Source organism: Centrocercus urophasianus, unplaced genomic scaffold, assembly GCF_019232065.1.
Source record: "Centrocercus urophasianus isolate 14NV4802_14NV808 unplaced genomic scaffold, USGS_Curo_1.0 seq_9, whole genome shotgun sequence".
NCBI classification, from domain to species: domain Eukaryota; kingdom Metazoa; phylum Chordata; class Aves; order Galliformes; family Phasianidae; genus Centrocercus; species Centrocercus urophasianus.
The window spans coordinates 31096861-31121416 of record NW_024885532.1 but is presented as its reverse complement, the minus strand read 5'-3'; the positions used below and the strand labels follow the sequence as shown (position 1 = coordinate 31121416).

At 39.1% G+C, this 24556-nt stretch overlaps 1 protein-coding gene across 5 annotated transcripts in view; it reads left to right on the top strand.

Annotated features, from left to right (window-relative positions):
* Positions 1-24556, top strand: part of CDK8 (cyclin dependent kinase 8) — a 65766-nt gene that overhangs the window by 13684 nt on the left and 27526 nt on the right. For 4 of the 5 annotated variants that reach the window (XM_042838915.1, XM_042838914.1, XM_042838913.1 and 1 more), the window contains exons 2-4: positions 4809-4884; positions 12032-12142; positions 13632-13772. In XM_042838915.1, coding sequence (XP_042694849.1) covers positions 4809-4884; positions 12032-12142; positions 13632-13772 — 328 coding nt within the window. Of the gene's footprint in view, positions 1-4808; positions 4885-12031; positions 12143-13631; positions 13773-24556 lie in introns of those variants that run through there. The other variant, XM_042838917.1, reaches the window with a different exon arrangement.

Genomic DNA, 24556 nt, shown 5'->3' with positions numbered 1-24556 from the left:
AGGTCGGGCTGTACAGGGCTCTCAGCAGCTGATGGAGCTGTAGGTTTCCCTGTTCACTGCAGGAAGTTGGACTGGATGCCCTTTAAGGATCCCTTCTCACTCAAAAGATTCTGTGATAGCACATTCAGTGGATTTTGGATTAATACTGCTGAGACTGAGTCACTTTAACAGTACTATGACAGCTGTGCTTAGGATTTTTTATTTTTATTACTATTGATATTAATGGAATTCTCAAAGGTAGAATGAAACATTCATTTTTTTTTAATCCTATGTTTTGTTAGTATCCTTATCTTTAATTATGAGCATTTTCATATTCTTTAGAGAATAAGAACCGTAAACAATTACTGGGTTCATTAATTTTCTACTGAATAGATGCTGCATTTAAAGTTCCCTTTGGTAGTTTTACGACAGTAGAAGCTGTTTCCTCAGATGTTTAGCTGCTGACAAATGTTCCATTTCCTTATTTTTAAAGAACTGTTCCTAAGTTATGACTAGTTAATTTCAAATTTCTGACCTGTTTTTAACAGTAGTGTAAATTTGGAATAACAACCATTGATTTCTAAGTCTTTAGTACTTCTGTTTTTATTACTCACTTTTTAACTGATCTCATGATCAGCATTTGGGATATCCTTTAGTGCAGTATCAGTATATTTGTACAACATGCATGATATGAAATAACAGTAACACTGATGTTTATTTAAGGTATTTTTTAAGCCCCCTTTTCTTCCAGGTGTAGCATATATGCTTATATATGCTTTAATTATTCTTTCTAACAAATGGTAAAAATACCAGGCATTGCAACACTAGAGCTGTGCGGAGTGCTTGCATTTGGCAGGCATCTGTTCCTACTCTTCGCTGCTTTTTGTTGTGTTCTTTTCACATTAATTATTCCTTTAGGTTCCATTGTACTTATCAGTTCAGTTTGATTTTGTTGTTGTTGTTGTTGTGGAAGGTATTATAGTACTTCAGAGGTACGGATGGGGCACTCACAGCTCTCTGGGCAGCTGTGCCAGTGCCTCATTGCACCCTGAGTAAGAGCTTCCCAGCAGTGGTGTACAAAGGAAGTTCCCTTATTCTTGTCACTTGACAGCTGTTACTAATAAGGAGTATTCCTGTGCTGAAAATGCCAGCCTACTTAAACACAAGAATATATGATGGTAGTAGCTGGGATATAATTGTGCAGATTTACCATCCTCTCTAAGCATGCTGTGCTGTGGAGGATCTGCTTGGGCTTACTGGAAGTCTCACTCACACAACTGAGAAAATGGTCAGGTTTTCCCAATGTGATCCTTCTGTTAGAACTGTAGGTAAACTACGGTTTGAGTCTTTCTGTGCCCTTAAAATGTAAGCTGATAAAGCTGGTGCTGTTGCTTAGTTTGCTAGGGAATACATTTACAGTTCATTTTTAAAAAATTTTTTCCTGCCTTGTCACACACACTGAGTATCTTCAAAGATAGTGGAACAGGCTGCCCAGGGAGGTGGTGGAGTCTCCTTCTCTGGAGATGTTCAAGACCTGCCTGGATGCCTACCTGTGCGACCTGCTGTAGGGAACCTGCTTTGGCAGGGGGGTTGGACACGATGATCTCTGGAGGTCCCTTCCAACCCCTACAATTCTGTGATTCTGTGATTATCCATGCAAACACAGAGAGGCTCTTTAGGCTGTGTTATGGTAAACGCAGACTATGGGTTAAGTGTTTCTAGAAGTTGTGTAAAATAAGCTCAGTCACTTTGACCTTTCCTTTGATTTCATAACACTTCAAAAAGTTCTTATTCCTCCCTCTAAAAAAAAAAATATTCTCCTAATTCTCATGATTACCAAGGAATTATGGAAAGCCAGTCTAGCTTGGCTCAATCAAACTTGGTTTCTCCTGCTTTTGTTAATGGAATAGCTGACACTAATGTTGTAGAGGGTAACCATTGCAGTTTTTCAGTCTCAGTGTAGAACAGATGTTTGAATATTGCTTTATAACTCAACTGCATGTGCACCATCTAGTGAATTTAAGCCTTAAGTCATCTGTTATTTTCTCTCTTGTTCTGGAAGAGAGCATAGTGCAGTGCTTACAGTGAGCTTTACCCCTAAATTTTACTTATTTTTTAACTGTATGCAATTATAGAATGGCCTGGTATAAGATCATTATACAGATGTTGTAAAGTATTGGATGATCATTATGCACACAGAGAAGTTAAGCAAGTAAGCTTATCACGTTGGAAAAGATAATCAGAAATGAAAAGTGCTCACTGGTGTTGTAGGCTTGCAAGAAACTCCACAAGAGGCAATCTCCAGAGAAAGATCCTTCCTTAGTGGCAGTCAGCCCTTAAATGGGGTCTAGGAGAGGTGGAGCCAGGCTCCATCCCTTCCAGTCACACAGCTGAATCGCCTTCACCTATGCTCCCACAACTGACTCAGTGCTTGCCAAAGGTGATCAATCAGAGGTTCAGGCCATGATTCAACAGTTCCAATACACCTGGGTTGAAAAGGACCACAATGATCATCTAGTTCCAACCCCCTGCCATGGGCAAGGACACCAACCACCATACCAGGCTGCCCAGAACCACATCCGGACTGGCCTTGAATGCCTCCAGTTCCAATGCATCACCACTCTCTGGGTGAAAAACTTCCTCCTAATATCTAACCTGAACCTCCCCTGTCTCAGTTTAAAACCATTCCCCCTTGTCCTGTCACTATCTGCCCTCATAAACAGGCGTTTTCCCTCCTGTTTATAAGCTCCCTTTAGGTACTGGAAGGCCACAATGAGGTCTCCCCGGAGCCTTCTCTTCTCCAAGCTAAACAAGTCCAGTTCTCTCAACCTTTCCTCATAGGAGAGGTGCTCCAGCCCTCTGATCATCTCAGTGCCCTCCTCTGGACCTGCTCCAAGAGCTCCACGTCCTTCTTGTACTGCCTGGATGCAGTTCTGCAGAGGGGGCTTCACAAGAGCTGAGTAGAGGGGGACAGTCACCTCCCTCTCCTGCTGGCCACCCTTTTTTAGTGTAAAATAAGTGTAAAATAAGCCTTCCGGGCTGCAAGCACACACTGCTGGCTCACATCGAGCTTCTTGTCCACCAGGACCCCCAAGTCCTTCTCTGCAGGGCTGCTCTCAAAGTGATCTTCCCCCTGTTTGTGTAAATACCTGGGATTGCCCTGACCCAAATGCAGCACACTGCGTTTGGCCTTGTTGAACCTGGTTAGGTTTTCATGGGCCCACTTCTCCAGCCTGTCCAGGTCCCTCTGGATGGCTTCCCTTCTGTCCAGTGTATCAACCTATGCTTATGTTTCCTCTCAAACGTTTGTGTAGTGGAGGACAGGGCAGAGCCTCCTTGCTTCCAGTAGCAGAGTGCAGCATTTTAGCAGCTGGGAGGAGCAGAGGAGCAAGTGGTGAAGGGGACACAGCCACAGAGAGCTGCATGGCTGGGCACAGCATCTCAGAGCTCAGGTCAGAAACTGTTCTTCAGTTTGAAAAATCTTATTTTTCCCAACTTCTTATTTCATCCAATGTGAGTATGTTCTTGTGAGGAGAAAGAGGACGCAATGTTATTGCACCCCCCCCCCCCCCCATTAAAGTGATAATTCTAGAACATTCAGCAAGAACAAATGCATGTGTTTTTTTTTCCAGTTTTGTTCTAGGAAACAGCTGAAGTTATTTTTTTCTAAGAATTCCCAGAGAAAGTACCATCTGTTATGGAAAATTTTAATCTAGACTTTTAATTTGGCAAAAAATTAATCAGTTAAAAATAGAGGTCCACAATCCTAAGTATAAGGCAGCAGTCAGCGCTACCAGAAGTGCTTGTAACACCATTTGTAGGGCAGCACTTCTTTCTGTACTGAGTTCTCCTGTTGCCGTGAAATCAAAGCAGGCAGGTCAATGGCAGACCCTCAGTCTGAGCGGTCCTGCGCCATGTCCTGTCCCTGGTAGTGCTTGTATGAGCAGCAGTTGTGTAGTAGCACTTCTCCTGCAATAACGATCCCTCCAAATACCTTGAAAATAGGGTGTGTAAGTGAATAGAACAATGAGAATAACCTCCTGTCCAATCCATTTTGCTTCATATTTATATCCAATAATGGCTGCAAGCCTTTACCAGCTAAGGGAGATAGAAAAGACAGAGGGGAGTTTTTCTAGCTCAAAATCATTTCACCTTTCATCAGCAGCATAGGAAAGCCCTGTGCTAGCTGCCTGGAGCGCTCTGTGAATCTCCTGTCCATCATAAATGTCTCATTTGATTTGAAGTCTGCTTATGCTTTTCATTCTTAGAACAGCGTCATCGTTAGGCATGTGGTTTAATTATGTGCGTAATAATGAAAGTTTATTGTTTTCAGGCTTCACACTACTAACATTCCTATAAGGTGAAAAATAGAGAATTGCTCCATATTTGGGTTTTTTTTGATTGTTTTGGATGTGTGAATGAGTTTGTGCTCATTATTGTCTCGATCTGTTTTCCAGGACAGTAAGTTTTAAATTTTTATCATATAGAAGCATTTTAATGCCTTCTGTCTTTGTCCTCCTTGCTCCTTTTTTCCTGTGTCAGCTCTTGTGTGTCCCCTCTCTTTTATCTTTCTGATTTGGTGTAATTGCCCTCTTGCTGAAATCTGTTCTCGCCCACTCACAGTTTCATTCCATTCTTTTTCCCCATTAACCATGTTCGTATTCTGTCCATTAATCTACTTTTTCCTCTTTTCTGTTTAGAAAGGTTGATGCGAACAGTGGGTTGTCTTTGAGCCCTGTGAAAAACCTCTTGGATGGACATGGTGGTAAAGAGCTCTCATTGAATTCGTAGTGCTATTTTTAAAACAAATTTCTTTTCTTCTTTCACAGGAAAGATGATAAAGATTACGCTTTAAAGCAGATAGAAGGTACTGGAATTTCTATGTCTGCATGCAGAGAAATAGCAGTAAGTAACAGCTCTTTCTACTAGCTAACAGGCTTATTAAAAGTACAGATTAAGTGCATGTTTTTATTTGCTGAATCATGTTATTCTACTATGGGTCCTATATTTGTATCGTGGAGGTATAAAACAAATAGAAATGTCATGGAAATGCATGCACCTGTTTTACTTGCTGGTGAATGCCTGTTTTTCAGTTAAAGTTTACTGCTTGCCTCAGGCAGATTAAAAGCAGAATTTCAAGATGTGATTGGAATCAGTGGTTTAAATGACTTATTTGATCTGACTTCTGCGTTACTACAATTATTTCTTAAAGAGATACTAATTCTTTTTGGCTCAGAAAAATCAGAGCATGCTCTAAAGGCCCCAAAATCATAGTGGAAGTGGTCATCAAGACCGAAAGGTGGAGTGGAGCCCAGAAGTGATTATGGGGATAGAAAGTTGGAGTAACCTGAAGCAGCACTTCTTGAGCACCTGTTGGCTCTGCTTTGTTTTCCATCTGAGTTTTGGTGTGCTGATGTGATCAAATTTCCCTGCAGTTGATTTAATAGTTCATCATGGAATTTAGTATTTGGTTTATTTACCTGTTTTTCCTTACTTTTCTTGTGATGTTGTTTTGGGGAGTTAAGAAGAAAATCACCTCCATATCCCCTCCAAATTATTTCTTCTTTTTTTTTTTTTTTTAAATTCCATTAAACAGATTTCCCCATTTCTGTGAAATAATGTTGTGTTTAAAAAAAAAATGGAGCTTCATATGGAGAAGGATCAAATCAAAGATAATACCTAGATTGTTTATATTATGTTGTTGTAATATATGTGTGTATGTGTATATATATATATATTACAACTACATAATATAAACTATATATGAATACGGAGTTAATCAGAAGTGAACTATATAAACTATATATGAATACTGAGTTAATCAGAAGTGCTGTGTCCTAAGATGGAATCTGTATATCTAATTAATAAACTTATTATTTGTCATACTTAAAATTCAGGTCTGAATGGCGGACTAGCAGTGTGTTCTAGACTATTCCAGTGAATGCTTTTTATGAGCACAGTGGTATTGAGAGGAAGTTAGACACAACTTGTTTTGTGTGTGAAATATATCCACTTCACTTTCTTTGGAGGCTGAAGCTTTTGTATGTTAGTCACAATAGCAGAATCACTTAAGCAATCACTGTGATGTATATCAAACTATGAACTCATTTTTTAGAACTATACAGTGAATATTCTTTCTTGTAATGACTATCTAGTTTAGGACTCAAGTGACCTTTTTAAGTATAAAAATGCCCATAGCCTACTTCTCTAAGTCATCTATTTGAGGCAAACATCCAGGCTGATGTCTGACGGTGTCAAACCATCTGAAAGTGCAATAGTTATTGAACGACATCAGTTAAAAGTAAGAGCTGTGACTAGGACAGGGACCAGAGCTGAAATGGCTGCCTTGGTTTATAGGATGAGCTTAACGCTGCGTGTGTGTCTGAAAGACTCTTGCTCTTCAGAGGGTGGTGATGCACTGGAATAGGTTGCCCAAGGAGGCTGTGGATGCCCCATCCCTGGAGGCATTCAAGGCTGGGCTGGATGTGGCTCTGGGCAGCCTGGTCTGCTGGTTGGTGACCCCGCATATAGTAGGGGGGTTGGAACTGGATGATCTTTGTGGTCCTTTTCAACCCAGGCCATTCTGTGATTCTATGGTTCAGTATTTCCTGAAGCTTGAGAATTTCTACACGCTGTTCTAGCTAATCTCTTGTCCTGTTGAAATAAGAGATTTTGTTGTTGTTGCTTTTACTTAAACTAATCAGCAGGTAGAATTAAGGGGTTTTGCTAAGGATGCTAATTGTGACTGAGTATAATATCAAGATAGTTACAGTTGGAGATATTGAGGCATTCTTAGGATTTTGTAGTATGATACATTAAGTTCATTTTCACCCAGTGGAAAGTTTTGTTGGCTTTCCATGTGAAGAAGCTGAATTGAACCCTCCTTCAATCATAGCATTGCTCAGTTCAACTCGGAGGAAGTGATACGACCTTACAGCGTGGCTTGAGTGTAATGCAGGCTTGCAGTCTGATGGTCATGTCTGAGTATAGACAAAAGAGATTTCTGTTTCTAGGGCAGGAGGCTCAGGGCCCAGTACAGCCCTCCTGCTGCCCTTACCTGAACAGAATGCCTCTGCAGCTGTCCTGTCCAGCTCTCCAGCTGCCATCATCCTGGCTTTCTGCTCCTGTGCCAGAAGGTGGTGGGGCAGTAGGGACAGGTGAAGCAGCAGCCCTGTGCCTGAGTGGGTGAGGAGGGAGTCCATCTGCCTTTTGAGTTGTGATCTTGGCTGAATTGACTTCAGTGGAGGAGGCAGGTTTCTCAGTTCATGGGGTGGCTGTTGTGTTCCTTCCACATTAGCAGTGAAAGCAGTCTCCCACAAAAGCAAATAGAGAAAAATAAATACAGTGCTCATCTTGGTGAGTGCAGTCCTTGTTTTAGAAGACAAGTAGTGGTTTTCTTGGCAACACTTCTGTGTGATAAGAGGCTGGAAAACATCTTTGATTTGACTCCCTTCGACCAGTCTAATGACTCTCACGTGCTGTAATTTAATTGGTATGTATACAGGCAATATGATAGAGAGATTTTGTATAAAAGGAAGTAGTAATAGCTCTGTGAAAAGGGAATAAAATACCAATTAAATGTTAAAAGTGGGCTCCTAAGGAGTAAACATTTTCTGTGAACAGCAGAATCTGCTGAGCTTGGTGACAGGTGCCCATGTCACTGGGATTCTTCATCTACTTCCTTAGTTCTAGCAGACCCTGAACATTTCAGTAACTTCTAATAGTTTGAATGTGCTTGGACATGAGAGATGCTGGCAAATATTGCCTTTTATGTGTGATGTGGAAGACTCAATTATTTTGGAAACCACAAAAGTTAAATCAGCAATATGCCTTTTTTTTTTTTCTCCTCTTGGCATTTTGTGTCATCAGGACACTCACTTACTGTCCCTCAGCTGCCCATAGGTGTGGGGTATTTCTGCATCTGAAGAGGGAGATAGAGGAACCTCAGTATGAGCCCAAGATTTGCTATTAGGATGCTATTAGGAACCAATTGCTGTTGGTTCTCTTGCTGTGTCTTGAACAATGTTTATGAAAACAAGGGCAAGCCCAGATGGGACACACATAAGGTTATGTCCCTGAAGTCAAACAGGATGTATCATCATCTTCATCAGCTGCAGATTTGTATTTCTTTGAATGTGAGCCAGGTTTTGCCTTTCTGATCTAAGTGAAATCTTTCTGCCTGTGGAAACAATTTTGAATCATCATATTAATTGCAGATGAAAAAGACAGTCACTTGCTGAGAGCTAGGGTGAACGATTTTTGTCTACTTTCTGTGTTTTCTGTAGAACTAAACCAGGGTATGAGAGTCCTTAGGCCAAGAAGCAATATCGTGCTGGTTGCATACTCTGTTTCTTGCAGTGTTTTTTCTTCATTGATCTCTGTCAGCTGCTAGACTTGAGGCAAATGGGAAAGGCACATGCTATTTGTGTTGGAGAGGCCTGGTTCATGGAGAGTGAGGTTGCTGGAAATGCAGCCCACGTGATGCATGAGCTCTTCTGTCCTGCAGACAGCGTCTGCATTTATTGCTCTGTTATCTCTGTCCTGGAGCATTTCAGCCTTTCCAAGACAGTAATTCAGGGATCGTCTGTCATCACTGCAGCAATCATTTCCTCATTCTGATGGTTTTGCTGATGTGCATTAGCCATCCTGTTCACTGAAATGCTTGTGGCTGTCTTGCTTTGACCAAATGCATCAGCTTTTAAAGCAGGCTGTAAGAATATGTGGTTAACAGCTATTCAGCATAAAAGACAAGGATAAAAAGCCAGCAGGAATGATAATACTGAGAACACAGATGCATGAATCATAAACAGCCTGTATGAATGGCAGTAACAAAAGCCAGAATTCTTAAAGCACTGATGATGGGCCACATAAGGAGTCTCTCAGGCTTATCCTTGACTAGACTCAATGAGGGCTTTGTAACTGGTGAGAGGGAAAGTAAGATGGCTGCAAGTATTACAGGAAAATGCGGAGGTGTTACTGAGTATTTGGGAGGGATGCTGAGGTTGTGTAGAACTTACTGTAGGATGATCAGGGAAAGGGTAAAAGGCAGGAAGGGTTGAGATCAAGGTGGGTTTGGGAGAAATAAGCATGTGGAAGTGGGGAGGGGAGATAAGTATCTGATTCCATGTGAGCAGGCTGGGCGTTGGCTCCTTGCTTCTCTGTGGCTGTGTTGCTCAGTAAGGTGGTGAAGTTTTGTGCCTGTGTGCCTGCAAAGGAGGTGCTGTTCTGTTGCCTTTGTTATCGGTGACTGGTCATGTCTGCACTTTGTGTGTTTACATGTACGGGTCTGTATGTGTGCCCATTTTGGAAATATACCCTCTGCCACTTAGACCTTGCCTCTGGCTGAATTTGGAAGTGGGAAAGCAGCAGCTTGGCACGTAGCAGATCAGAAGGAATGCTATGAATTTAATAATCCACAGTATTGGCTATTCCTGGCATGAATAAAGGAGGATTATGTTTATATTGCTTGGCTGTGCAGACAGGGCACCATTCTGCTGGGTTACTGGAGGTTTCTCATCTCTGCATTGTGTTCTGGTCCAGCTTTGGTGATAGATTCTTTTTGTGTTCTTTAAGATGGATGACATTTGATGTGAAGAGGATGGGTTTTTAAAGCTGATGATTTTTGTTACATGGAGAACAAGGAGTCAGGTGGACTTAAAATGGAACAGAAGGTGAAGAGAAGGGTAATGGATACTTTCTGGAGCCCTGACTATTGTCATCCTCTTTTATCCGGGAGTTGTATGGGTGTGAAGGGTTGGACTGCTGATTCAAGTGTCATCAGACCATAGGAGATATGGTTAGATTTTGGTCTGGGAGATATAATTATGTACTGTCATGAAATATTCTGGTTACAGTCAGTTCATCAAAATGTTTGGTATAAATTGGAGCTAGCACCGTGAATTTATACTGAATGAACAAAAAGTTCTTCTGGCTTTAAGGACTGGAATGGTGCGTTCTTGAGCCTTATAACCTCATTCCCTTTTAAGAGGTTGACTCCTACTTTTGGTCTTCAATGCTGTAGTAGGTCTGGATGAGATGAAGTTCATTTTCCTCATAGCAGCATGTGTTGTGTTTCAGATTTGTGACTAAAATAGTGTTGATAACATACCAGTGCATTGACTTGTTCTTACTTTGCCCCCACAGTGAGAGGGCTGGCTGGGAGGGGTCACAGCAGGGACAGCTGAGCCAGATTGCCCACAGGGGTAGTCTGCTGCCTTATAATGTCATTCTTGGCATTAAAAACTGAGGGGAAATGGATTTGGGGTAGGTCGCCATTGGTGGGAGGCAGTCTGCATCAGTCTGCTTATGGAAGGTGATGAGTTAGTGCTTTTAGATTACTTTCTTCTCCCGATTCTTCACTTATTAAACTGTTTTTATCTTGACCCAAAAGTATTCTCACCTGTGCTCTTCCTTCTTGGGGGCTTAGCTGCTGGCTAGGCTCAACCCAACACCAATGTTCCCCACCTGTAACGGACAAAAACAAACAGGCATTTCTGTGGTGTTCTCCCTCTCACCCCAATCCTTATGCTGTGTAGGGATCATAGACGTTTACAGAACTCCACACTTGTTTTTTCAGATCTTGCCTTAAAATTCCTCTGTGGAATGCTTTTAAATGTGTTAAGAATTTTAGCATACTGGAACTGTACAGTTTTCCTATGTACAGAACATTGGCAGGCAGGTTCAGCTCTATTGCCACAATACCAACATCCACCTCTGATGTCACGAGCCAACATCATGCAATAGGAGGTATTACTTTTGGGACAGCCCTTCTACTTTCTAAATAGCAGCTAAAATGTTAGCATGAAACTGAATTATCAATGGAAAGGAACTAATTATCTCGTTTCCTCTATTGTCTAATAAATCAAAATTCTCCTATTAGATTCAATCTTGGACATAAAATACTAATTTTCTAATTTTTAATTTTATATTAAAGAACTTGTTTGAATTGTCCTTGGCTTTAAAAAAAAAAAAAAAAAAGCTGGCCACTCTTTTATTTAAAATGTTATAATTTCCAGCAGACTTAACTGTTCCATTCACCATCTGTAATTCACCATCTGTAAGCTGACAAAAAATTCCTCCAACCTTGTGGATCCATGCTTGAGAGTAGTTTGCTTAGGGACTTGTGAGAAGTTTTTTTGTTTCAGCAATTGTGTGAGTACAGTAAAGTGTAACATGACTGGTAAGGCTTATACTCATTCTCTCTGCATTCAGTTCTTGTGCTGTCTGTTATGTTTTCCTTTTAAAGGTGACTAAGCTTGCAGTTTCTAAAGGCAGCAGAGCTGATTTAGTGGCCCGCTGCTGCTGAAAGTCTTTGCTCCAAGCTGTGTTCTGTCCTTTTGCTGCTGCTGGGTCTGCTGTTAGTGCCACGATTCACTGCAGCTCTGTAACCCAGCAGAAAATTGCCACCTTTGTGTATCTGGGTTAGTTTTCTTCTGAACTGGTGAACTGTTTTGGTGGATGGCTTCTGTGAGTGCCATAGCTGGCGTATGTTGTGGGAGGGAGCTGGGCTGCCTTCTTTTGGTGGAGCTGACCTTTTACATCAGCTGACTCCATCCTGTGAACCACAGCTTCATTTAGCTGACTGCATTGACAGGAGCTCCATGAGTCATGAGCTTCTGCCTGGAATGACTGCAACCAAAATGCAGGGTTTCCAAGATAATTTGGAATCCGGAGAAAATTGGATACCCCAAATGGCTGTATCAAAGATTAGAGCCTATAGGAAGGGGCAGCTGCCACAGCTGGCTATTCAGGGAGCATTGTGATCCTGGATAATAGTGAGATTTACTGAGATTTAAAGAAAATTAATAGGAAGTGTTTGCTCTAAGGGGGTTACAAACTCTGCGTTTGGCTTTGGTTTCAAACTAGTGACTGATTCTGTCATTTAAAAAAATAAGAAAAAAGGGGAAAAAGATGCTATTTTCTTTCAGTTTTTGTCATTGTTGTTTGTATTGTAGAATACATAGCAAATGCTATTATTACTCTTCATTTTTCTAGCCCTTCCACAGCTCTGGATGTGTGGATATAACCATTATGGTCTTTATTTATTTTGCAGTTGCTGCGGGAGCTCAAGCATCCAAATGTCATTTCTCTGCAAAAGGTCTTTCTTTCTCATGCTGACAGGAAAGTGTGGCTTCTCTTTGACTATGCTGAACATGACCTCTGGGTAAGGTGAATTACTTATAGATAACAGTCAGTTTTATGTGCAGAAAAGGGGAAAGGTCAAGGAAGAGGCATTGATTTAAAAACAGTATAGCCTCTTACTCTCAGTGTGTGTTGGAAACTTTTTCAGTACCAAAGGAAAAGCAATGGAAAATGTTGGGCAACCACACAATACAGCTAGCTTGTGAGCTCTTTAAGACAAAAACCTGCATTCAGCCCTCAGTAGCTAAAAATCTAGTTAAATGCAGATATAATCCTTTGCTACAGCTAAAATGATGTGTGTGGGGAAAGTGTAATTGGTGGTGTAAAAGGTGGATTGCCTTGGAAAAATAATATACATTGAGCAAATAGGGTAGAGTTTCACCTACCCTGTGTGTCACCTATGATTAAAAGATGTCAAAGTAACAGCAGTGCACAGAATGGGGACATCATCCATATGTTACAGTAAAAGAGCTTTTTACTCAATGTTGTTCTGAAATGTCACATATGTGCTGGGCACAGCTAGTGCAGCAGTTTGCTATAATGAGACTGGGGAGAGAACACTGTGTTAGAGGAGGGGTTGAGTAGTCAAGTACCCAGGGGGCATCTGGAACTTGAGGAACACAGTGAGAAGAGAGGACCTTCCTCATTACAATAGGAAGAACATGTGGCAGCAGTTTGAAGCCAAGTTTTGGGTGGGTGAGGGTGGGATTAGGTTCTGATTATCACATGAGTGTGATAATCACGTGAGCCATCACAGACAGTGCTTGTTCTAGAAATTACCCCTCTCTCAAAAGGACAGAAATGAGATAATGGTTACCAAGACTGACACACATGCTATGGCATAAAGCCATTAATGCTAGTGGCATCTGGGATTTGAGTGTTAGGACAACATAGGTTTTTGGACTCTCTCATGTTGCTAGATGTCGTTGCCTGTGTATGCAGACAATTGCTGAAGGTTTTTCTGTGTGTGGCCTGGTGACTGATGTTAAGATAGACAAACTTGTAGCTTTGTTCAGTCAGCAACAGCTCTTTTGTATGATGTTTTTGAGAGTATGGACTGAGCTCAGATTAATTTCTTGATTAAATTAAAGGTTAGAAACTCCTCATATAGTTTCAAAGAACCTGGCTTTAAATCTTGAATGTTAGTGTCACGACCGTAAGAGAAAACGTAAAGTAAAATGATCCAGGAGTAAAGTAATTTAATTCTGTGCTGTGATATATAGAGATATCAGCCTCAAATAAAAATATTCTCCAGAAACTTCAGACCTACGGAAGATCAGTGCGAGGCAGTTTGCACTGATGATTTCATTTCTGAGAGATGGTGTTAGTCTTATTTCATATAGTACTCATTTTCTAGTTCGTAAGGGTTTTTAATTTGGAAAATGAATTATGAAAGCTTGCAAAAAACTGTCATCTATGTAAGGAATTGGCTGGCAATATTTTTCTGTAATGCTGAAGTTTAAAAGAAAAAAATCTACTTTTTTAAATTTTGATTTCTTTCCTCTTTACAGCATATAATCAAGTTTCACAGGGCTTCTAAAGCAAACAAGAAACCAGTTCAGTTACCTCGGGGAATGGTGAAGTCACTGTTATATCAGATCCTAGATGGTATTCACTACCTGCATGCTAACTGGGTGTTGCACAGGGATTTGGTAAGTTCATCTGCAGTGGGTTTAGTACTGGGATGACAAAGGGCAAGGATTTTTTATTTTTGTTTTTTTTTTGGGGGAACCAATCTTCTGTGCTAAGGGCAAGTGGCCCTTAATTAAAATAAAATGAATATTTTTATACAGCAGTCAGCCAGCCCTGTGTGCAAATTTTCAAAGCCTGCTATGTTGTAATAAGCTTATGGAAGTGAAGCGTATCAGACGGCTGGTTTACTTTTTTCTAAATGAACTGTTTTTGACTGTTAATTTAAATAACAGGCATGTTGAACTACAGAATGTGCCTCTGGTAGTATGACTGCAGGCCTGAGAAATAGTTGATAGTGCATGCGGGTAGGTGTGAGAGAAGATGGTTGACTACAAGAGCTGCTGAAATGAAGATTAAACGAAAAATCTACCTTCCTAACACTGTCAGTTTCACTTAAGTTAATGGCATTCAAGAGTTAGCTTTTTAGAGCATTTATATCACAAATGTAGCCATACTAACTGCTGAAGACTTAATGTTTATCCCAACTGCAATGTAAGGAAAGCATTTGAACTTGAACTAGTATTTCTTAACCAACAGATTCCATTAAATGTTTTAAATGAGTAAATCCTGCCAATTCTTAAGTATTTGCTTCTAAAATATGCCCATAGTTTTGTTTTGGCATATGACAGTGTTCTATAATTTTGAAGTCTGGTTGTTTTCCTGACCCAGTTGTCCATACCTCTTACATATTATAGCGTTCTTCAATATTATATGATATGTGAGACTTCTAATTACTGAAATTTCATGAGAGCATAATGAGTTTCACCTGTCATTCCCATGAGTAGATATTACCAGCACTATTCTATGCTTGGTGCCTTCCATATTGCTCCTCAGGAACTGCTAGAATCAATTTTTGTCTTTGAAATAGCTTTAATAGTGTTCCTTGAAATCTGGTCAATGACTAGTTATTTTTTTGTTTCTGTGTCTAATGAATGCATCTGTAGTGTGCTAGTCTCTTTAAACTGATGGTGAAACATCTATATTTGAAAAAATAATAATGTTTTCAGAACTGAAGAACAAGGAAGCTTGTTTTCTTACAACAGTGTTGCATGAATATTGTTTCTAATTTGATCCTGGTTTTAGAAACTGAACAAAAGGTTCAGCACTGAGGGGAAAAAAATAATCTTGTGTTGGTTTAGTCATCACTCCATGAAATACTGGAGCAAAAAGTAATATAAGAATATATAGTATGTTACTGCACAGACATCTGGTTTTAAACCAGAAGGTAATGTCTTGCCCTTACTACATGCCTGCAACAGTACTCTTCAATTTTTGTGGCATATGGAAAACAAATGACCTGTCATCAAGAATCTGAATTTTCTGGTGTTTTACTTTATAAGGCTTCAGAAAATTTATGAACTTAAGTAGAAAAGTATTAATGTAATTGAGTGGAAAAAATAATGCATGTTGTTGACTGGATGGCTCAGGAGATTGGCAATTTATTACAGAGCCTTTCACATCTAGGTCTGTAGCTCAAATACAGCTTGTTGGCAACAGCCAAAACAAGTACCATCTCATTTTCTGACCTATGTGAAATGAGTTGGTGGTCTCAGTCCAGCAAAAAACCACCATCACAACCGAGTATCTTCTGGTAGCTAAGGAGAAGGCGAAAGCTTGAGGCAGAGTCTGAGAGGTCATTTAACTGGAATCTTGTCAAGCCATGTGGATGAGGAAGCATACGAAAGCTGTGCAGGGGCTGCATGCAGTGTCCTTCTTAGGGAGACCATTGGGTTCTTTACAAAATGTTCAGTTTGAGGTATGTGACTAATAGAAAACTTGTGGAGTATGGATGGCGTGTATTCCATGCAGCAGCAAAAAACAGAATTGTATGTCAAATACTTTCTTCATGTGTTCAGTTTTTGGAAATATCTTGAATAAGGGAAGGGGTTCTTGCTAATATTCTGTCTTAGCAAGACAGGGGCATATTGGTGCCTGGTTAATGCTTGTAAGTTGAGACTTTAATAGCATGCACATTCTGATGTAAAGCAAAATCATCTCAGTTGATGCTTATTCTGAGATGTTTCTGTTCCAGGATATCTGTAATATTAGCCTTCAGAAATGTTAGTCACCAGTTTCACCTCCTGACAGGGTGACTGGATAGACTGTCTTTTAAGTGGTATATTTATATCTGAACATATATGCACGCTGACACAGAGTTGACCAAGTAGCACGCTTATGTTCATTTCACATGTTAGCTCTGAGTGATGTTGTTTGGCTGTGGTAAGGAGCTGAAGAATATAATACTTTAGCAGAAAAATCTGTTCTTTGGTACATCTGTCTTACAGGGTAAGGATTTTTTTTTAAGATTAAGGTTTGTTTTTTGAGAAATTGGTCTCTGAAGTGCAATTTTGTAGTGTTTTTTAAGATGCATTATTGAAGTTAGCATTAGGTAGGTCAAGTTTTGGAGGTTTTTTGAGATCTGATTTTTGTAACCAGAAAGAAAACATAGCATAGAGCAATGTTCTTGCTAGCATCCACAAAACAGACAGTGAAATTCAATGATTATTGAAACCACATGAGCTTAGATTGTGAAATGTCTTCATAGCAGAGGAACTGGAGAGGCTTAATTTGTATAAGATTTGTATAAAGTGAGTGTATGAAATAGTAACTGCAGGAAGACATTTAATCTGCTCTTTTTAGTCCTTGTTTGTTTTTTACAAAGTGAATGAATGCAGACCTCAGCAATAACTTAACTGTCTTCAGTTTCTTTTTTACTACTTATCTGAAAGCCAGTTCACCATTTCTATTAGCAAGCAAGATGCTGATTATCTTTGAGTAGTGCTGTGCTGAAGAAGTTAGCTTTTTCATGTCTTTGAAACGTACTATGAAATTTCTCAGCAAGTGTCATTCCTTTCAAAATTTCATATTTGACTTGAATATTCTTTAGCTTTTTTTAATTTTATGATTGAAGCAATTGAAAACAGATTGTTTATTCATTCTCTGTAGCAGGAAGGAAATAAGAACACGTAATTACCACAAAGTGGATCAATTATAGTTTTAATATTTTGAATTTAGTTATCAAGCGTGCTTGAAACATACAGCGTTTTGCTGACTACTCTTCCTTGTCTTTGTTCTACTTCATTTTATCCAACTATCAGACTTCTTCCTGTACTTAGGAGCTTATTTACGCTAAAAATAAGCATAAGTAGAAAACTGGCCATAAATCTGTTTTCATCAATCTGCATTCTCAGCAACATAAGGAAAGAAAGGATGGTCTCTGCAGTGTGCTTGGAAGATTTCAAGTACTGGGCTCAAAATAGAGGCCCCTTTGCATGTTACAGCAACTTTTATGGTAATGTTGGAAAATGCATTATTATGTGACATTATTGCATGGTAGGCCTGTCCAAAGGTTGGTTCCAGTCTTGGCTAAGAGATGCACACTTCTCCATTGGTTTTGTGTGATGACAGTAAGATTAAGCTGTGATTTAACTTGATTTTCACCAAAAATATTTGATGTACTCACCTCGTAGTGCAATGCTGAAAACAAAAAAAGAGAATCTTATGGCTCTTCCTTAAAGTTCTGCAGCTGAGGTGCTGTTACAAGGCACTTTTTGTTGGCAAACCTTTGGATTATGTTGTCTGGCCTGTTACTTTGTGCACGGTGTGACTGGATGTGTTGCCACTTGGCAAGCCAGGTGTGGATGTCGGTAGCACAGTGTTGCATTTCTGCTTCCCATTGCTGTCCTCCAGTCTCTTGTTAAAGCACTGATAGTCTTCGTCAGGCTTTGTCAATAACATTAACGTCCTGAATAGTCTGGAATTGCATTATGATCTACATGACCATATGCATACTAGAGATAGCACATGATACTGCAACATTTTTAATGTATTCCTAGCTTGCAGCTCAGCTGCTGTTTTGGGGTGAGCACTTCTTGGTAATGAGCTTTCAGGTGGGTAAAATACAGTGCTGGTTGGAAGCTCACTTCCTCAGATTGGGCTCTTCCCAAGAATGCCTATTGCCAGCTTTGGGATCAGCAGCAATACTGAAGATATGCTTTCAGTAAGTGAGGAGAAGCCTCTGCCAGGGTGGTTTTTTTTTTTGTAGGCCAGCATCTTAGTCACTTTCCAGGCTCTAGTTGTGAATCACTTAAATAAGTGCCTTAGGCAAAGTGAAATATATGGAACTTTTATTGTGCCATTTTACCATTTTCCACATTAGAGCTCTTGAATCAAAGGATGTTAACCTCCATCAGTATTCAAACACTACTTCAGAAATGCAGGAATGCCCTTCAGTGCTGCTCTAGTGCTCACAAAACTAAGACCATTTGCACAAAGAGCTGATAGAAGCTATATTTGTTATTAGAAAGTAGTTAATGGCTTTTAAAAGCAGTGTGGTCTTTCAGTCTCTTTACACCTATAACCAGGTATTAGCATTGCTTACTAAATGGCATTTTACTGACTTACTGGTGATTTTTGAAAGGAGTTAAAAAGAAAACAAAAAAAACTTCAGTTGTCACCTGTTGCATTTTTCAAGGTTTTTGATTCCAAGGTATGCACAAGCATTTTGTGCACATGAAAGAATGTTTCTGGCAGAATATTTTTCTCTTGCTTAGGTTATGACAACTTGGGTTTTCCTATGAATTGTAATTTTGAATATCCTGTAGTTCAAATACTGTTATCTATTGATTCTTAATCCAGATCTTTACAGTGGCCACAACTACTTCCTTGCTTGCCTTTTTGAGTGTTTGTTTTCCCCCTTTTTTAATATTAGACTCAAAGTTCAAAACAGTAACTAAATAGAGTGGAAATGATCAGATTAGACTGCAAAAGCAAATATCCCATGCTCATATCAGTGACTTTTCAAAAAAAGAAGAAATAAACATGTTGAAGATCTTTACCATTTTTAAGACCAGCTCTGCTAACTAGAATCCATTTTACTTTGTGTGCTTCTTGGGCCTTGTTGACAACGGTCTCCAAGGTAAAACAAACAAAAAATACTTCAATAAAGTCTGTCAGTCTACAAATATGTAGAAATGAAGATTTGAAGCTAGAAATACAAAGTGTTGCTACCATGCTACCAGCCTTGCGGCCAGAAAAGTTGAAAGCATTCTTATCAGATCTTTGAACTCACCATAGGAAAGCTTATAGACATACCTTAAATCACTGGCTTTGTAAAATCAAGTTGTTTTAAGGCCACTCTTTGAAAGGTCATAGCAATCAGGGGAGGTTCCTGAGGGGTGGGGTGGGAAGGGAAGGCAGTGTCACCCCGATCTAAAGAAGGACAAAAAGGTGGATCTGGGAAACTACATGCGAGCTGCTCTCACCTTGATGACGGATCACATCTTCTTGGAAGCCATTTTAAAACATAATGAAAGACATGGTGGGAATTGAGAGTAGTTAGCATGGATTTATGAAGGTAAAATCACACTTAACCAACCTGAAAACCTTTTGGGACAAAACGGCTAGCCTGATGAATGAGGAAAGAGCTCTGGATGTTGTTTATCTTGACTTTAGGAATGTTTTCAACACTTCACCTTGTAGCATCCTCATGGACAAACTTAGTGAAGTACAGACTAGGTAAGTGGACAGGGAAGTGAATCAAAAACTGGTTGAGCTGATGGTCTTAGAGAGAGTCATGATCTGCATCACAAAGTCACGCTGTATGCCAGTCAGTAGCAGGGAATCCCCAGGGGTGATGCTGGGTCAATGCTGCTTAACATCTTCATTAATGATCTGGATAATGGGACAGAGTGTACCATTAACCAGTTTGCAGAAGATTCCCAGAGGTGCCTTCCAACCCCCGATTGTGCTGTACGTTCACAGATATGTTTACAGAAATTCACTTATTGCTTTCTCAAAATCTGAAATCTGGCTCACAACAGATCAATTAAAGAGAATGGGGTGGGGGAAGGAGTATTAGGATAGATGTAAGAAAATGAAAGATTAAATAGCTTATACAGAATGTGTCAGAACCTCTACATCGAAAATTTCTCCTATTTCTCCTGACTGCGGCAGGGAAAGAGAGGAAATTCATAGTTTTTGATTATTTTTTTTTTCCCTAGAGGAAAAAAGATGCTGTATCCCAAGTAATGTTTTTTGGAAGCTGTGTGGCTATAAAATAAAAGATGTCTTACTACTGGATTGTCAAATTGCATGAGAAAGTAGGAATTAGTAAGTGGGTGAAGGTCCACTTTTTATTTTAATCTTTAGGGTTTTTTTTTAGCCAGGAATTAATTGTCTTTTCCTTTAGGGCGCTAATTAAATATTCTGAACATCAGGATGACTCATTAGTAAATTACTTTTCCAGCTGCTTGCTGGGGAAAAACAAAAACTTGTCTTTATGTGGCTTTTTAACCTTTATATATTTGAGCCAACTTTGGCTATGAAGAACTTCCATAACCGCAGTAGCTCTAGGAAAAGATATTTGAGTTCTGAAAGAATAAAAAATGAACTACTTCTATGTTGATGGAAGTGTAACTGGATTTCATATTTTTAGAGCTCTCTTGGATTAGTGCTCTCATATTCTTGGCTGGAATATGATTCCTATTGTGCTAAAGTTGGTTAATGCTGAAATAAAACTTGAAAAGATAAATGAAAACACTGTATTCAAGTGCCTCTCCATTGGTATGTGGGTTTCCAATACATCATTTATTAGTGTTGTTTGTTTGTTTTTTTACAGATAGACTAGGTCTTTTAAAATTCATAGATCAATTCATAGAATTTGAAGGTTCCTGATTTTTAACCTCAGATCTTATAACCATGGGCAAGGTCACTGAATTTTTGGGTAAGAACCATGGAAAGGGTAGAGTGAAACTACAAAATAGATTATAATGTGTGAGATCAACAGATATACATGAAAATAAATCTTTATCCATGCAACCAATGCTCTTGAAAAATGGAAAACATTTTTCTAAACATTTTTGGTCTTTTATCTCACAGTGGTGTTAGATTCTTACAAAGTCAAGTGCTGAATAGGTAGACTTGTAGTAGTGGTTTTTCTGATTGCAATTAAGAAGCCTGTCTGTAGAGTTCATTCACGAGTGCAGGGAAGGTCAGAAATCTCCCAACTTCAAAAACGCTTTCCAAGTTCACCTCTTTTAGACAACTGCTTTTGTTCCAGATTATATTGACTTGTTGATAAAGTCCAACCTTATCCGAGTATCATAAAGATGACTAAATTTATTAAGCCTTTCATTATCTTATACTGATAGAGTCCAACTCTGATAGTTTGTCTTATGTATCAGTATTGACTTGTGGTTGGTGTGTTTTTTTTGTTTTTTTTTTTTTTTTTTTTGTTTTGTTTTTTTTACTGAAACCTAAATTTAGGTCATCAATACCTTTCCTGGTTTTTAGTTCGATATTTTTCTTCTATAAATAATTCTAAAAATAATTGGAGATAATAGTGAAGTCCAACATCACTGTAGTGAAGTTGTAATTTTCAGATGACAGCACTTTGGCTTTATGTGAGAATATCTTGCTTTGAAACTGCAGTAAACACAGTCTTTGCCCAGAGCTGCAGATCAAGGTGGAACAAAATTATTAGAAGTTTGCCAATTAAGCAAGGCAATAATGTGAGCAAAAGTAGGCAGACTTACTTTTAAACTGTTACTACCTTGAGTAAATGCATTTAAAGATTCTCAGTTTTCCATAGTTAGTGTAAACTTTCACATCGGCAACATATAAGATATAATAAAAAAAAGAAGAGTGGAGAACATAAGGCTGCTTATTAACCACCAGATGGCTCAGGGATGAATGATTATTTGGAGGCATGAAGTTACACTGCACTCATCTAACAGCGTGGATAATATTTGCAAACCTGCAGTCATTTACAATTCGTTGATACTTCTTCAGTGAGATTTTTCACTTATCTGCTGTGGAACTGTCAAACATGAAGCAGTGCACACAACACACTTTTTCCTGATGTTTCAATGTCATTGTGAATCACATTCTTTTTAAACTTTGACCTCAGACCACCTAGGTGTGAAGAATCTTATTACCTGCAGAGGAATTGCACGTCTGAGGATGCTGCTTTTTGTTTTCTCTCCTCCTTCTGCAGAAGCCCCTCAGCGTGGGATGGAATGTTTCAGGGCCGATGTTAAAAACTGTTTACATCCTCACCTTGCTGTGAAGTCAGGGAAGGCCTTTTCAGTGTCCCAAAGAATTAAATAATGTTGTATTAGTTTTAGTGAGGTTTGTCCTTGTTCAGTGGAACATATTCAGTAACAGTACCACAGATGTCCTTGTCTGCTTATTGTTTACTGATTTCTAAAATGAAAACATGGTGGTACTTTAGAGCATTTTAGAAGAAATGACAGCATTATTACTTTAATTTCTAGAGAGATGGCTGGAACAGCATAAGTGGGAACAAAGCTGAAATGAGTGTTCGGTTTTTGCTAGTTCCCTCACGTAACCTTTGTATTTATCAAATTTCAAATATATGTGATGAAAAGATAAAGTATCAAAGCCATGACGTTTTTTAGAAACTTCACAAAAAGAAGTAATCAGGTAAAGGAGAACATGTTTGGGGAGGGATGACTGGGAGCTGTACCAAGGCCATTTCAGTCGGGCTTGCCTTCATTCCTTTGACAGTGATTCACCGGGCATTTATACCACACGCCTCTCCTGGCTCACTTTACTTGGTCCTCAAAGCAGATAGGGGATGGGAGGGGTGCTAGAGGATTCTGGAGGTGGACAAGGGAAACAAGATGGTGCTGGAATGCAGTGAGAAATGCAGGAGAATGCAGGACTTGGATGCTGAGAACGTAGCATTGCCTTCAGGAAAACGCCTCCACTTGTTAAGGTGCTTTAGACTGAAATATGTAATGATGCAATGGAGAAAATGTGAACAGATTAATATATTAAATATGTGAAATATTTTTAATTTTATTTTCAGTGAAGGCTTTTAAGATTCCATGTCTTTGTCTTTTCCTGGAGTTATTGAAAGCTCTCAAGCATCCTTTACCTTTTCCCTTACAGATTAAGGACTGCAGTATCTTGATTGGTGCCTCAGATATTAAATTTGCCAGAGTTAATACCAGCTCCTGTAAATTGTGAATGCTCAAAAGGGCTCCAGCCTACTTAAAATAATGCATAATGTGTTTGTTTTGTTGGATCTCTGACAGGATGGGATAGCCTTTAGAAGCCTGATTTAATTGCGAGAGAAGGGTAAATAAGAAGCAAAGTACAATGGAATACGTTGACAATTCTTTGTAGCAAAAGTAAACAGGTAGTGCAAAAAGTGTTTGGAAGGTGTTTTCCGAGTATTACTACATTTAAATTGAAGATGTTAAGGATTTTTGTGATGAATGTTTGGATAAGAATATATAGAATGGAGAAACTTTTTAAGAATACGGAAGAGTGTTTGGGGGAATTTTTTTGACCCCATACTGATTACAAAAGCAATACATTTTATGTTCCGTGTAATTGTATATTGTTTTTTCGTTATTTTGACCATGAGAGAACTGGGCCATCAAAAAGTTTTATGCAAGTATTTTCCTTGGGAAGATGTATGAGCTCCTCGTGAAAGTTGCCATCGCTGTTTAGCTGTCCAGAAGGCTTGAGGTTTCTATTAATGGCTCTCTGCTAAGCAGCTTGCACAATTAAGTGTTTAAAAATACAGTGTTCCAAACTTCTTTAATCGGCTGCTCAAAACTGTTTGACAGATGAAGGATCCCATCTCTTCGTACAGGCAGAGCTTGGTATTTTCAGTCAGTCATAAACTCAGTAGTAGTTAATGCAGCAGTCTCACAGTCTGTTTTTACTGCTTTCACAAATGCTTCGGAAGAGAAAAAATAAGTTGTTTGTGAAAGGAACATGCATTATAAACCATGCTTGCTTTATTCTGCCATGCAATATAAAACATGGAAGTGAGGGGATGAAGCAACAGAAAGATGCATCTGTTTGAATGGAAAGAAAGATGGTCAGATGACTGTAATGTTCTTTTCTCGCTTGTATTTCATTTCCTGAATATTTATTTCTCAGCTGTCATTTTGGATGTTTTCTGTATTTCATAGCTATTTTTAACTGAAGTGTTGGAAACTGTTCTACTTCCTGCTAGTTTCAGTAACTGAAGATTTCTGATTTATTCTAATCCTTGATCTATAGCTGAAGATTTCAATAACTGCAGTGAAGATGCTTTCCAAACAGATGTAGTTACTATATTATTCTGTCTTGGACTTCGGCATCTTTCAGAAAGCAGGAAGACCATGTGCAGAACTAGCATTTTTATGTTTTGTTTATTATGTATTTTTAAAAATACTTCTGCTACTTTTTTTTTTTTACTTCCGAAGGATTGAAGTATATTGATAATGGAAGAATCATCTTAAGTGTCATTTAGGTAATACATTGAAGGATATCATTCATGTATGTATAATCGTATCATTTGTGTGTGTGTATTTGTGTGTGAAGACTTCACTAAAGTAACTTGAGTGGTTTTGTCCTTTCAAGGGCAGAAGTCCTGCCTGAGTTAGGTTGAATTCTTGGGATGCAAATACATGAACTGATGGGCACACTATACCAGATTTTTCTTGTCTGTAGTTTTAAATGTGTTCTTTTGTTACTAGCCTGGTTTTTCATATGATGGCTTTGCAAACTGTCCAGATATCTGATTGTGATGCTAGGCACAGACCCTGCTTCCAGTGTGTTCACAGGAAGCAGCCGCCCAGACCCACGGAGATGAGAATCGCTTGTAGCAAAATACACAGGAAGTGCATTTGTGCCAGTCTGTCTGTCTTAGTTCAAGTTTCTTATTGCATGTTTGGGTGATACAATAACCATGGTTTACATGCTAGTAACTTTTCTTGCA